Genomic DNA, 12666 nt, shown 5'->3' with positions numbered 1-12666 from the left:
CACTGCTTGAAATGTCACGTCAACTCCCCAAAATATGACCATCCTCATGCGAGGGACCCCAATTCAAATTTTTTAAAGAAAGCTAGGCTATTCTCATGTTTAAAGACTTATATTTATGTTATAAACGTGTCAAATATTTTTGGGGAAATATTTCGTTTCTCTCACATTACGTTTTTTTTATACTCACCATAATAGTCTGTACTGTAAACATATGATTTGTTATTGCAACTTTTTTTATTTTGCCAAATCAACTTAGATAATTAATGTGGTTCACATCACATAACATAATATTTTGAGTTTCTATTTATTAAACCAACCTGAATTAAAAAATGTAATTTCAGTGAACTAGCCTAAATATTTTAAGTTAAACCAACAATAATCTTTTACTGTATACTGTTAATGTATTGTTTTTTTCTTTATTTTAGTCGTTTTTATTATTTAGTTATTTAAATCAACAGTTTATTTATTTAAACCCGTTTTGTCATGACTCTTTTTTCTTTTCTTTTTTTTTTACCCAAAAGGATTAATTATTACATTTATTACATAGTTTTTCTCTAGCACTCTCTAGCGGTCCCCTGGGGGTACCCGGACCCCAGTTTGAAAACCCCTGTTGTACAGAACAAACTAACATACATCTGATGTTTTGAAACATAATGCAATGCATTGACAACATTACTACCCTTCGCAGGTTGAAGTCACCACTGTCAAACCCGTCAACAGCGCTGTCAGTTTATTGTCTAGCACACTATGGTGCGCTACAGCAAGCTACAGAAACAGGTCTTATCTCTGTATCGGCAGTTTCTGCGCTCGGCACAGGACAAGCCGGGCTTCTTACCGAGAATACGTGATGAATTCCGTGCCAACTCTGCCATCAAGAAGACTGACGTCATGCACATAGAATATCTTTATCGGCGAGGCCAACGCCAACTTGAACTGCTTAAAGATGTAAACACTAAACAGCTTGGATCATTCAGCAAGTCTAAAGAGGACAGATGACCACACATATAGCCTATATGTCGGTCATATAATCAGTACTGTATTCAAATATTTTACAAAATGTGACTCGAAAAGAACAAAATAGTTTTTTCGAGGGAAATCACCTCCCTTATTTAAATGGAATATCCAAATGACTTTCACTTTTCTCAGGCTGGACAAGATTAACCCATTGCTGTTTTATTTTATGGTGTTATTTATGTACATTAATTTGCTGATTAAACCCATATTATTTGGTATTATGTCAGTATTCTACTTTTTTTCATTACTTCCTCTGACTTCAATTTCTTATGGTTACTTCTACATACCACAATGTTTAAGGTTATATCTGATTCTTAAATGATTCAACACAAATACGTTTATTTTGTCTTTTGCTTATTGGTCACATTGCTAAATGCTGTTATAAATCCTCTGTCCTGTTGGTAGTAGATGTGTGTTACCAGTTATATTAATGTCTTTGGGTTCACATTATAAACGTAGAAAATTAACACAAAAGAAGATATTTTGAAGAATATGGGTAAACAAACAATTGATGGACCCCATTGACTTCCATAGTATGGAAAAAAATACCATGGAAGTCAATGGTGTCCATCAACTGTTTGATTTCTGACGTTCTTCAAAATATCTTTTGTGTTCAGCAAAAGAAAGATATTCATACAGGTTTGAAACAACATAAGGGTGAGTAAATGATGACAGAATATTTTATTTTGGGGTGACCTATAGTAAAAGAGACACATTCACTAAAAAGATTTACTTATCTATATATATATATATTTTTTTTTAAGACAGAATATCAACTTTTTCGATGAACTATATATCCAGAGGATAAGTGTGTCTGAAACATTGAGGAATCTCTTTAAACAATGAACAACACATACTTGTTCTTTTATGACAAGATTTTTTTTTTCTTTTCTTTTCCTCGTCTTTCGAAGGCTAAAGAGGTTCAGATTAAAATGACTAATGACATTTATCCATGTAATGAGTTCCTGAGACAGCTTTAATTTGGATTGTAATGAGTGCACATTTTGTAAAGTCGGACAGGGTAATTGAAACATTTATTTTATTCATGCAAATTTTGCATGAATCTAGGAAGATATTCATGTATGTTTTAATTTTTAAATATAGTAACTGACTTTAACTTTTAAACAATAAAATATGCTTTCTCATTATGAATTCTGATGTTAAAACATTTCGGATAATAATATGATTTCATACATACATAGGTATTTTATATGTAATTATTTATTTATAAAAGTTATGTTTTTGCTGATGTTTAGATTGTTTGAAATTATGTTTGTGATTAAGAATACTGATGTAATGACTTGCCCGTCCATAAGGGGGCGCAAGTGCGAAAATAAATCTGATTTCATTGGAGGAAGAAGAACACTCTGCGGTGTAAACAGGAAGATCATGTAAGTTGTGTCACAAAAGCAAGGAACGTAATTTTAGCTGTAGTTCATAGTTTACTCATTTATTAATCGCATACATTAATAACATATTGAACTTCTCAACAACAACAAAAGTATGGCGGAGTCAAACGGGATGACAGATGCTCAGTTGATTCAGCAGGTCGGTGTGACAAACGTCAATTCTGTCACATGCAGCTTTTCTGCCAAATATGAATAAAAAATGAAGACTACAGAGATCCACTGCCATGTTTTACTATGGTCTTAACTCATTTGCATTCTAACCAGCATGATTGTGATTGTGTTCGGGTTGCAGCTGGCTCTGCTGGGCTGGCTGAAGACTGACAGTGTACAGTGTAAAGATCTGCTCACTGCTGTCACTGGGATTCAGGTGGGCCGTGAGCTTCTGGACAGACTCTCTGGGCAGAGCCAGATAGATGCATACAGGGTAAGAATTTTTCTTTTCTTTTCTTTACAAAAAACTACTGCGTTTGTACTACATAGGCCTAGGGCAATTGTAACACAACATTTCTTCAGTCACAAACAAGCCAGAATGATGACACTTTTTTCCCTGCCCAGTAGTTTTCTCTCTGCATGAGAACAAGTAGTGATATATAGGCCTATATTTTTTAAATGCTCAATGTTTTTCTTCTGCTATCTAAAGTGTCGATGCCTCTAGTTTGTTGGTTAAAGGTAGGGTAGGCAATTGTTCGGAGAGGCAAGCTATGCTTGAAAGCATTATGTGACCCTGGACCACAAAACCTGACATAAGTCGCACGGGTATATTTGTGGCAATAGCCAACAAAACATTGTATGGGTCAAAATTATCGATTTTTCTTTTATGTCAAAAATCATTAGGATATTAAGTAAATATCATGATCCATGAAGATATTTAGTAAATTTCCTACCTTAAGTATATCAAAAATGTATTTTTGTGAGTGGATGCAGCAAAATCGCCAACAGAAATTGACAACTTTAAAGGCGATTTTCTCAATATTTCGATTTTTTTGCACCCTCAGATTCCAGATTTTCAAATAATTGTATCTTGGAGATACAATATTGTCCCATCCTAACAAACCATACATCAATGGAAAGCTTATTTATACATTATACTTATTTATTCATATATATATATATATATATATAGGCTTTGCAGACTCTGCTGTGTGCGTTCATGTGTTCAGCCGTGGCTTTGGACAATATGTTGCACAATTATGAAATTGGTAATGAAATTATTCAAACTAATATAAATCATTAATAATTAAATAATTTACAAATACCTATATATGTTTTTTCGTTATGATTTTAGGCCTAGGCACTTCACAGTTGTACTGTAAATTATGTTGCTTTGTACTGTATACCTAATGAATACTAACACAGTCCAACCAATCTAATCCATTAAAGTCTAACATTAATTTCTAATAAATTTATTACAGAACACATTATAAAGCAGACAAACATTTGTGACGTGATGTTCTCCTTCCTCAGAGGGAATGCATCCAGAGTATTGCTGACTTTGTGAAGAAGAATCCCAGGGCTTCGCAGCGAGAGCTCAATGCTGAGGTTGAGAAGAACGTGCTGGTGTTTGCCTCTAGAGTTCAGACCCTATAGATATACGTGTCACTGCCTTCATTGTTCTTTACTGACCAAAATATATCTCCCCCTTTTTTCTTTCTCCCTCTATCTCTGTATTCTAACAAATCTATCTAGCTGACTTTATCTAAACTCTCATATGTTGAGTATGCTTGTTTTTCATATTCTTGAATAATTATTTATGAGGGCAACCTGTTAGCTTGTATAATTTTTTTCAATGATGTATAATGCTGATTTTTACTGGTTATTTCTTTTGATTTCATATTTACTGTGATATTCACTATACAGAAAGTCACTTATTACCTAAAACTTGAGTTTTTATATTTAAAAGATGAGATTTTAATTTTCTAGTTCAAATCTGAAATAAAGTGCTCATATCTGATCATGTATTGTGTGTCATTAAAGTGCATAATACATATATAATCAAATGACAAATGATTTATTCATTTACAGGCAGCAGTGTGAAGGCCAGTTTTGAGAGCACTGATTTTAACACATAGACGACAAAGAAAGACAAAGAGAACTGTCAGGTGGATGAAGCGAAAAGAGAGAGGAAAAATAAGAGGACAGAGACTCCATAATGAGCTATCACTATATTCATCACACGGCACCTGTGATGAATTACATTATGCAGATCACACTTCTCAGATCTCTTGATGACTTTAAAGACAGTGTAGCACTCAGAGCCCAAACCGATGATTATCGCTGCTGCTTTTGGAATAATACAAACACAAGACGTGGCTTTTGCTGTCTTTTCGGTTATGCGACAAAACACTTGTCTTCCAATAAGGACAAAGTTTATGAATAAAATACCACACTCTCTTTTGATAGAGCGCTTGTCTGTCTCCACTGCACCTGGGCACTTACAAGCAATGACCAGTACTCTAATGATGGGGGAATACAGTCTTGTGAGCTGGCAACCAAGATGAAAGGCAAAGGTGGGCTGGTCAGAGAGAACAAAGCAATGTCGTCTCAGCCATCTAAGCACATCTCACAATAGAAACTGAGTACCACGGCTATATTTCTGTCTGTCGACATCAAACAAAGCAATATTTTAATGTCAGTAACGCAACAAGCATATGGTGGTCTGACAGCTTTTAAATTGTACTTGGATGTCCTTGAAGTTGCATTTTCAGAGAGATTGTAATGGCGTAGGGGTGATTTGTGACCGTTTAGGTATTTATCATAACATCAGTCCTTAAAAACAAATTACCATGGTAAGCATCATTTGCATCAACATTCCATTACTACTGTCGTTTCCTAGTTTTTTAATGGCATTTATGTTATCAAAATATTATTGTAGTAAATTTACTGCCTTACATGAATATAAGGGAATAACAAATGAAATGCAAAGTGATAAGTCCAGGTGATTAATAAATCAAAAATCCATGTAGGCTACATTTGTATGCCGAAAATTTACAATTAACCTCTCTGTCAGCAACTGTTGATTGCTATAAGATAATTTTCGGTTTACAATGGAAATAAATGTAAATTAAGTCCGCCTTCCAATGTCTATGTTGCTGCCTCTCTGAAGATTATATGATTGAGAGCTCGATACCTAAGATCTTAGTAGGTAGGATGGGGGACGATGCCCCGAATGTGAACAATGTGGATTTACTTTTAAATTGTAACACATGTTTAGCATGTGCAGGATGATGATACATCTGCCAATGTGTTGTTATAGGAAATAAATAGAAACATTTGCTAATTTAGTGGTTATAAGACAAAATGTCAAATATCAAAAGAGTGGTAAGACGGACTCTACCGGGGTAAGGTGCAGGAAAGGTCATCTTACCCCAAGAGTCTAATTTTATCTTTTTACTTAAAAATAAAGACTATAACTTTTACTCCACAATTCTAAAAACATTAATGTGTCCACAAATCTCTCATGAGAAAATAGACACAAAACCTATGATATTTAATATAATAAGATGTCATAAATCACTATAATATCACTCAAAACTGTTACTGACTAAATCTCACAAATGTTGATATTCAGATGAAATGACGAAATTAAAAATTGTGTAGCCATTCATCTAAAGTGCTGAGATGAGGTTTGTTTAATCTATGGTCGGGAGAAAAAGGTAATCTTACCCCTACCTACCCTAAATGTTTGTGTGTCTACATGGACAGCTAGTGCACAACATTTTAGTTTTTTATCAGTTTTTTTTTTTTTTTTTTTTTTTTGTGAATTGACTAATCTTTGAAATGAACAAATCATTCTCGTTTACTTACTGTACATAGCCTGCTCATAATATTCGTTCACTAAAGTCTCTTCGATTTGTATCACGTTACACTTTCATGACTGACTATGAACGTTTTTTTATTTGTATAACTGCTTATAAAGTTTTTGGTTTCAAGATATGTAAAAAAGACAACAATAGCAGCCTACAAAAATAGTTCTAAATAGTAGGCTATGCTACAGGCTATTCGTTCAGTAGGTCCAACTGATGAAATTCTCTGCAGAGTGCTAGACCTATATACCTATATATAGACCTTAAACAACCTCAGTAGGATACACTCCCTTAGTAGACATTCACGTGAATAAAAGATAAGACTTGATTCAGTCAAGAATCGGTTGAGTGAACGATTTAGTGATGCATAATACACCAAAAGACTATGGCGTAATGCAGAAAAGACCACAGAAGGAATCAGTGAAAGAACCTTTTTAGGATTTAAATGATTCTCAGTGGAATGAATACAACTGATACCTTAGGCTGCTCCGCTCATTACATCTCTCTCTCTCTCTCTCTCTCTCTCTCTCTCTCTCTCTCTCTCTCTCTCTCTCTCTCTCTCTCTCTCTCTCTCTCTCTCATTTGTCACTACTCCTCGGCTGCATCATTCAATCACGCACTGCCAAGGATTCACACTTGCCACGAATAGACGGCGCCTTTTAAGTTTAACTTAACGTTTGAATTTTACGTTGTGTGGAGTGATGTTTGAAGGACTTTGGTGACAACATCGCTGCTCTTAATAAAAAAATAAATATAAAATCAGGTAGGTAACCTTTCATTTCACCACTTTAAAAGTTTCTTTGCGATAACCAAATTATTCCTGATCACTTAAATAAGGAAAATGAGACTGACATTTCCTAATAATTGCAGCCATGTTTGTTGTTGATAATCAGGGATCCAATTCATTTAAATAGTTTTAGTCTTAATAATTGCCTTTAAAAACCAAATATAGCCTACAATTAAAACATTTAGAATATGTGTATAATAAAACATAATGTTCTATTCTGTAGTGTGTGTGTGCTTGATATATTTTTTTTATTTACATTTTTAAATAGTCAGGATCTAGTGATCTTGTAAATAGCCTGCACTTGCACTTTAAGGGAATTTCCTTCTAATACCTTTCACTAAAGTGGCAATATATGTTTTTCTTTTTCTCAGCCTGCTTTGAAGGATGATTTCACATGAGGACCACAACATTATTACTGACTGGTGTGGCACCAACTATACTTGGATAGCGAGATGGGGAAAGATAACAATCTTGCGCTTGCCTGCCTACTGTTACCTGCTAACCCAAAAGGTGTATCTTGAGGTCTTATTTCCTGAACCATGTGTCATTTTACCTGATAACCCTGCTTTTTACGATGGTCTCTGTCTCAGTGCCACTGGAGAAAGTGATGCGGTTATGAATCCTGCAGAATGTTAATGGACATGAAGAACTTTGTCCAGTACACGCTCGTCCTTCATTTTTGAACTGTATCTGCAAACATATGGCTTTCATGTGACTCTACACCTCTTCTAAAGCCCATTGTGGTGACGTTTATGTGTGCGTTTTGAAAGTGAGTGTGTTCTTGTGTCTGTGTGCATGTTTGCCTGTTCTTGTCATTTACTGCTGATGATCAAGTCATGCCACGTGGAAGAGATGTCAGCAACAGCTGTTGCCTCCCACTGCACCTGAATGAAGACAATGCCCGCTTTGGCTTGTTGGCAGCCCTCATCCTCCTCTACTTGCTGTTTGGGGCGGTGGTGTTCTCCGTTCTCGAGCATCCCTCTGAGCTGCAGGCTCACAAGCGCTGGGATGAACAGTTGGCCAACTTCACAGAGCAAAACAGCATAAACCTGAAATCACTGCAGGTCCTGCTAAGGCAATATGAGGAGGCCTTTGTGGTTGGGATCCGTGTGGACAAACTTAGGCCCCGCTGGGATTTCTCAGGGGCCTTCTACTTTGTTGGTACAGTAATCTCCACTATTGGTGAGTTACTTTTTAATTAGTTCATGCATTCCCTGGTAATTAGTCAAGGCATTGTTAGCACCATGCTCTACTGTTTGAGCTACAGGCATGGTTATAATTGTTAACTTAAACCATAAAAAACGAATCAAACTGAAATCAATTAAAGTAGCCTATTAAAAACCTAAACTTATTATGTTTCAACTAGTTGCCAATGCAACATAAAAAAATTTGTTTAAAGTTGAAGTACTAAACTAACTAAAACTAAATAAACAAAAATGTAAATTTAATATACTGTACGGTAGACATTTAAGAAAACAAAAACTTTATTTTAAAATGAAAGTTAAAAGCAATAAAATCTAATTAAAAAATTTAAGTTTAAAACAATAATATCGAATTCAAAATATTAACAAAAATTATAATAATGTATCAATGGAACTAAAATAAGTCTGGCTACTAGAATATTTTTTTTTATATGATAAATATTTCCATTGACCAAATCAACTTTGTTCACTTATTTAATAAGAATTTATATATATATATTTATTTTTTTAATATATATTTTATATATATATTTATTTTTTATTAAATGTTTTTTTTTACCATGCTTATCATTGAAGGAATAGTAAAAAAAAAAAAGAAGCAAATTCTGTCATCACTTGCCCTCGTAGCTCTGAGCCCATGCCATTTTCTTTTTTCCGTGGCCCAAAAACAGAATTTTCTACAAAACATCCAAGCTGCTCCTTTACATAAAACAAAAGTAAAAACGCAATGCACAGCCACATTTGCATTTCTAACTTGAAATTCCCCTTTGCCATAACTGAAATCTTTCAAACTTCCCGGTCTTGCCCTGCCTGGTTTGACGTGATTTATGTCAAATGTTATTGGCTGTTGTTGTTTGTTCTCATGACCACTTGAAAAGTACTTAAATTGAATGTCCACAACACTTGAAATATAGTGCCATATGGTGGATTTCTTTTAATCAGTTTTGAAGCTTAACAGCCTCTAGTCTTTTTTTCAAAACGTTGTGTCCCACAGAATACATAAAACCACAGCGGATTGGAGTGACACAAGGAGGACTAAATTATTCAACTTTGTGTGTGTGTGTGTATGTGTGTGTGCGTTATTTTTTTTCTCCTAATAAATGTATTAAAAATACATAATCAAAATACTTCCTGTTTCCTATTTCCCTCCAGGCTTTGGCATGACCACTCCCGTCACGGTTGCAGGTAAGATCTTTTTGATATTCTATGGACTCCTTGGCTGTGCAGGAACAATCCTCTTCTTCAACCTGTTCCTGGAGCGCATCATCACGATGTTGGCCTACATCATGCGCTGGTGTCACGAGCGGCAACTGCGGCGCTCCGGCGTGGGAGGAGAGGAGGCCAGGAGCGAGGATGACAGTCTGGAGGGCTGGAAACCATCGGTCTACTACGTAATGCTTATTCTTGGCATCGCAGCCCTGCTGGTTGCATGCTGCGCGTCTGCCTTGTACTCTGCCATGGAGGACTGGGACTACTTTGAGTCCTTCTACTTCTGCTTTGTGGCCTTCAGCACCATTGGCTTCGGGGATGTAGTAAGCAGCCAACGGGAAAGTTATAAAGCTCAGGAGGCCTACCGTCTCGGCAACTGCCTCTTCATCCTCATGGGTGTGTGTTGCATTTATTCCCTGTTCAATGTCATTTCCATCATCATCAAGCAGACGCTCAACTGGATCCTCGGCAAACTGGATTGCAACAGGCCTCAGTGTCCCTGCCGTTGCCGTCCGTACAGGCGTCGAGGTCGGGCCTGCTGTTGCTGCTGCTTCCCGCGCATTGCCAACCAACGGCACAACCACCACCCTCCACCGGGAAATTCCCGGCAGAGGGCTCAAAAACGCAATGCCGTGCACCCTGCCCCGGCTAACGAAGCGTCGGGAAAGCGCTTCACTAATGCATCAGTGGAAACAGTTTGTGATAGTGAGACTGACGCTGGCTTAGGACCAGATGGAGGTTATCTGACAGGGCGCAGACTGTCTGGAGAAATGATCTCAGTCAATGACTTTATGACCAACAAGGTTTCTTTGGCAATTTTACAAAAGCAACTCTCAGAGACCGCTCACGGTAACCCAAGACAAAGCCATGTTCGCCAGAACGGCTTCTCTGGTGGAGTGGGCGCCTTTGCTATCATGAATAACCGCCTTCAGGAGACAAGTGTCGACAGGTAGCTCAGTTAGACAAAGATGACGTTGGATATTGCTCATCAATTGCATATAAAGATATACAGGATTTAATCATGACTTTCAGTTCAGGGTTGTGTACCATTTAGAACTGAATTAAGACTGGCTTTAAAATTCTAAATTGTAATTCAAATATATACGTATAATTAAAATTATTTGAAATTCAACAAATTTATAATGCTAATTTATATTCATGACAAATTTTGTCAAGTTTAGGTTTCTTAAAGGGTTAGTACTTCCAAAAATGGAAATTATATTATTTACTCATCCTCGTCGTTTCAACCACTAAGACTATCGTTCATCTTGCAGCAATCCAAGTTTGAGAGGTGGCGCCCTGACAAATCTCGCGAGAATCATGACTTGCTTTACGGCACAACGTCACATACATCAACAACGTCACATACATCAACAACATAGGAAGCAGCCTCTATGGAAGACACTAGCACGCATTTCAGACGTAAATCATGGCAGAGTCGACGGAGAAAACGAAGAAAGCGCAGTCGAAAGAGTGCAGAGACGGCTCTGTGCGAGTGGTATTTACGACGGTAACGTTAAAGAGTCGCTGTTTGAGAAAAACGGAAACTGCATAGTGTGCCTTTAAAACAAACATTGACTAGATAGACAGACAGAAAGATAGACACAGACAGACACACAGACAGACAGACAGACGGACAGATAAACAGATAGATAGATAGATAGATAGATAGATAGATAGATAGATAGATGGATAGTTAGTTAGATAGTTAGATAGATGTTTGAAATGCCACCTATAGAAATTGTAATCTAAATAGTATTTCATTTATATATATTGTAACATATTTAGTAAACCATTGAGGACTATTGAGGAAATATTGAAAAAGACTTAATTTCCCTAAATTAATTTGCTGTGTTGAATTTCTTTGAATTGCAATTCCAAACCAAATTCCAGTTCAACTTCCTATGGAATTTTGGATAATTCAATTATAATTCACACTCTCTGACTAAAGGACAGGCAATTTTTCAGTTCTGAATTTTTCCCAACCCTGATCTCATAGCCTACTGTTCGCTGGGAATTAATTTATCAGAGGTTTGAGCGTTTATTGCATGCAATTAAAGATGTAAATTGTACATTTAGCCTATTATTGTAATATACAGTACAGAGACAATAACTTAAAATTAAAATAGCCAATTACATCTGTAGATCACAAGGACGGCGAATGTAAGCATTCATGAATGGCTTAGTTCTTAAGAGGAGACGGCTTTCAATTTAAAAAAAAAAAATCATTATAAACAAATGTGATTTTAATGGTTAACATCGCTTCTCAGAGTCACTTTGATGCTGAAGTGATTGGCCGGTGTGGTGAGCAATCACACTGGGCTTCTGGAGAGATACTTTAACGGCTCTTCGCGAAAACAGACTGATTTTCAAGAGCCAGGCAGATGAAGCCACGGCACTTACAGAGAGACAGTCCCCGGAGGAAGAAATACAAGTGTCAAATCAAAGAGAGATGGTCAGTATTATTCATTGTTTGATCGTTTCTATCACGACGCCGTATCCTAAGAAACAAATGATCTAAAATGAATACAATTATGTGCAAATAGACTTTTAGCAAAATGGATATAATGCGAAAGTATCATCAGTCTTTTAAAAGACAGAGTCATCTCAATTATTTTTGTTGTTGTAGATAGACTGTATAGATTCTGTAGATATTGTATATTGTAAAGGCAATTTTTACTGCTTTGTTGAATATTTATTTTGGTATCATCATTTGTGTTTCAAAAGAAATAACTACTCACACTTTTTACATCTGTGTTACAGCAGCCTCTTGTCATTCATAGAGGTTTATTTATTCAAAAAATAGCCTATCTGTTTCTGAGTGACAGACAGCAATGCTGTGTTGGTATGGCAAGCCGTTTTGACTTTTATTCTTTCTCAGGGTATGAATTCTTGATATCAACAATTCAGTTTTCAGTAGTTAAAATGCTAATTCTTGACATCAGAAATTGGATTATTAGTAACAATGTCAATTTTTGATATCAGGAATTACATTTCAACTAGTAAAACACTATAATTCTTGATATCTGTAATTGTATTTTCACTAGTTAAATGTCACCATATGGCTGCCATTCAAATTCAATTGTTGATATCAAAAATCTATTTCTTACTAATTTCACATATCAGGAATACAATTCTTAATAGTAAAAATCTTAATTTTTTATATCAATAATTACGTGGTCACTAGTGCGAATATAAATTCCTAATATCAAGAACTCAGTTTTCACTAGTTTAAATCTTAA

The 12666-nt window shown here is 35.9% G+C and overlaps 1 protein-coding gene and 1 long non-coding RNA gene across 2 annotated transcripts; one reads left to right on the top strand and one right to left on the bottom strand.

Moving 5' to 3' along the window:
• Positions 1 to 4200: 4200 nt before the first annotated feature.
• On the bottom strand, positions 4201 to 6728 carry LOC309476860. The gene is made up of 2 exons (XR_014198396.1): positions 6499 to 6728; positions 4201 to 6468 (listed from the first exon to the last, which is right to left on the bottom strand). It is a non-coding gene; the product is annotated as an uncharacterized lncRNA (long non-coding RNA).
• A 75-nt stretch (positions 6729 to 6803) lies between these two features.
• kcnk12l (potassium channel, subfamily K, member 12 like) lies at positions 6804 to 12666 on the top strand. Its single transcript, XM_082142161.1, has 3 exons — positions 6804 to 6989; positions 7385 to 8195; positions 9368 to 12666. The coding sequence occupies exons 2-3, from the start codon at positions 7850 to 7852 to the stop codon at positions 10375 to 10377; spliced, it is 1356 nt and encodes a 451-aa protein (XP_081998287.1). The 5' UTR covers positions 6804 to 6989; positions 7385 to 7849; the 3' UTR covers positions 10378 to 12666.

This window comes from Leuciscus leuciscus, assembly GCF_965113295.1.
Source record: "Leuciscus leuciscus genome assembly, chromosome: 16".
Classification (NCBI taxonomy): Eukaryota; Metazoa; Chordata; class Actinopteri; order Cypriniformes; family Leuciscidae; genus Leuciscus; species Leuciscus leuciscus.
This window is presented reverse-complemented; position numbering and strand designations above follow the sequence as displayed.

Coding starts and splice junctions, on each gene's coding strand:
- kcnk12l (XM_082142161.1), top strand. CDS start 7,850: ATGCCACGTGGAAGAGATGTCAGCAACAGCTGTTGCCTCCCACTGCAC. Junction 8,196..9,367: donor TACAGTAATCTCCACTATTG/GTGAGTTACTTT, acceptor ATTTCCCTCCAG/GCTTTGGCATGACCACTCCC.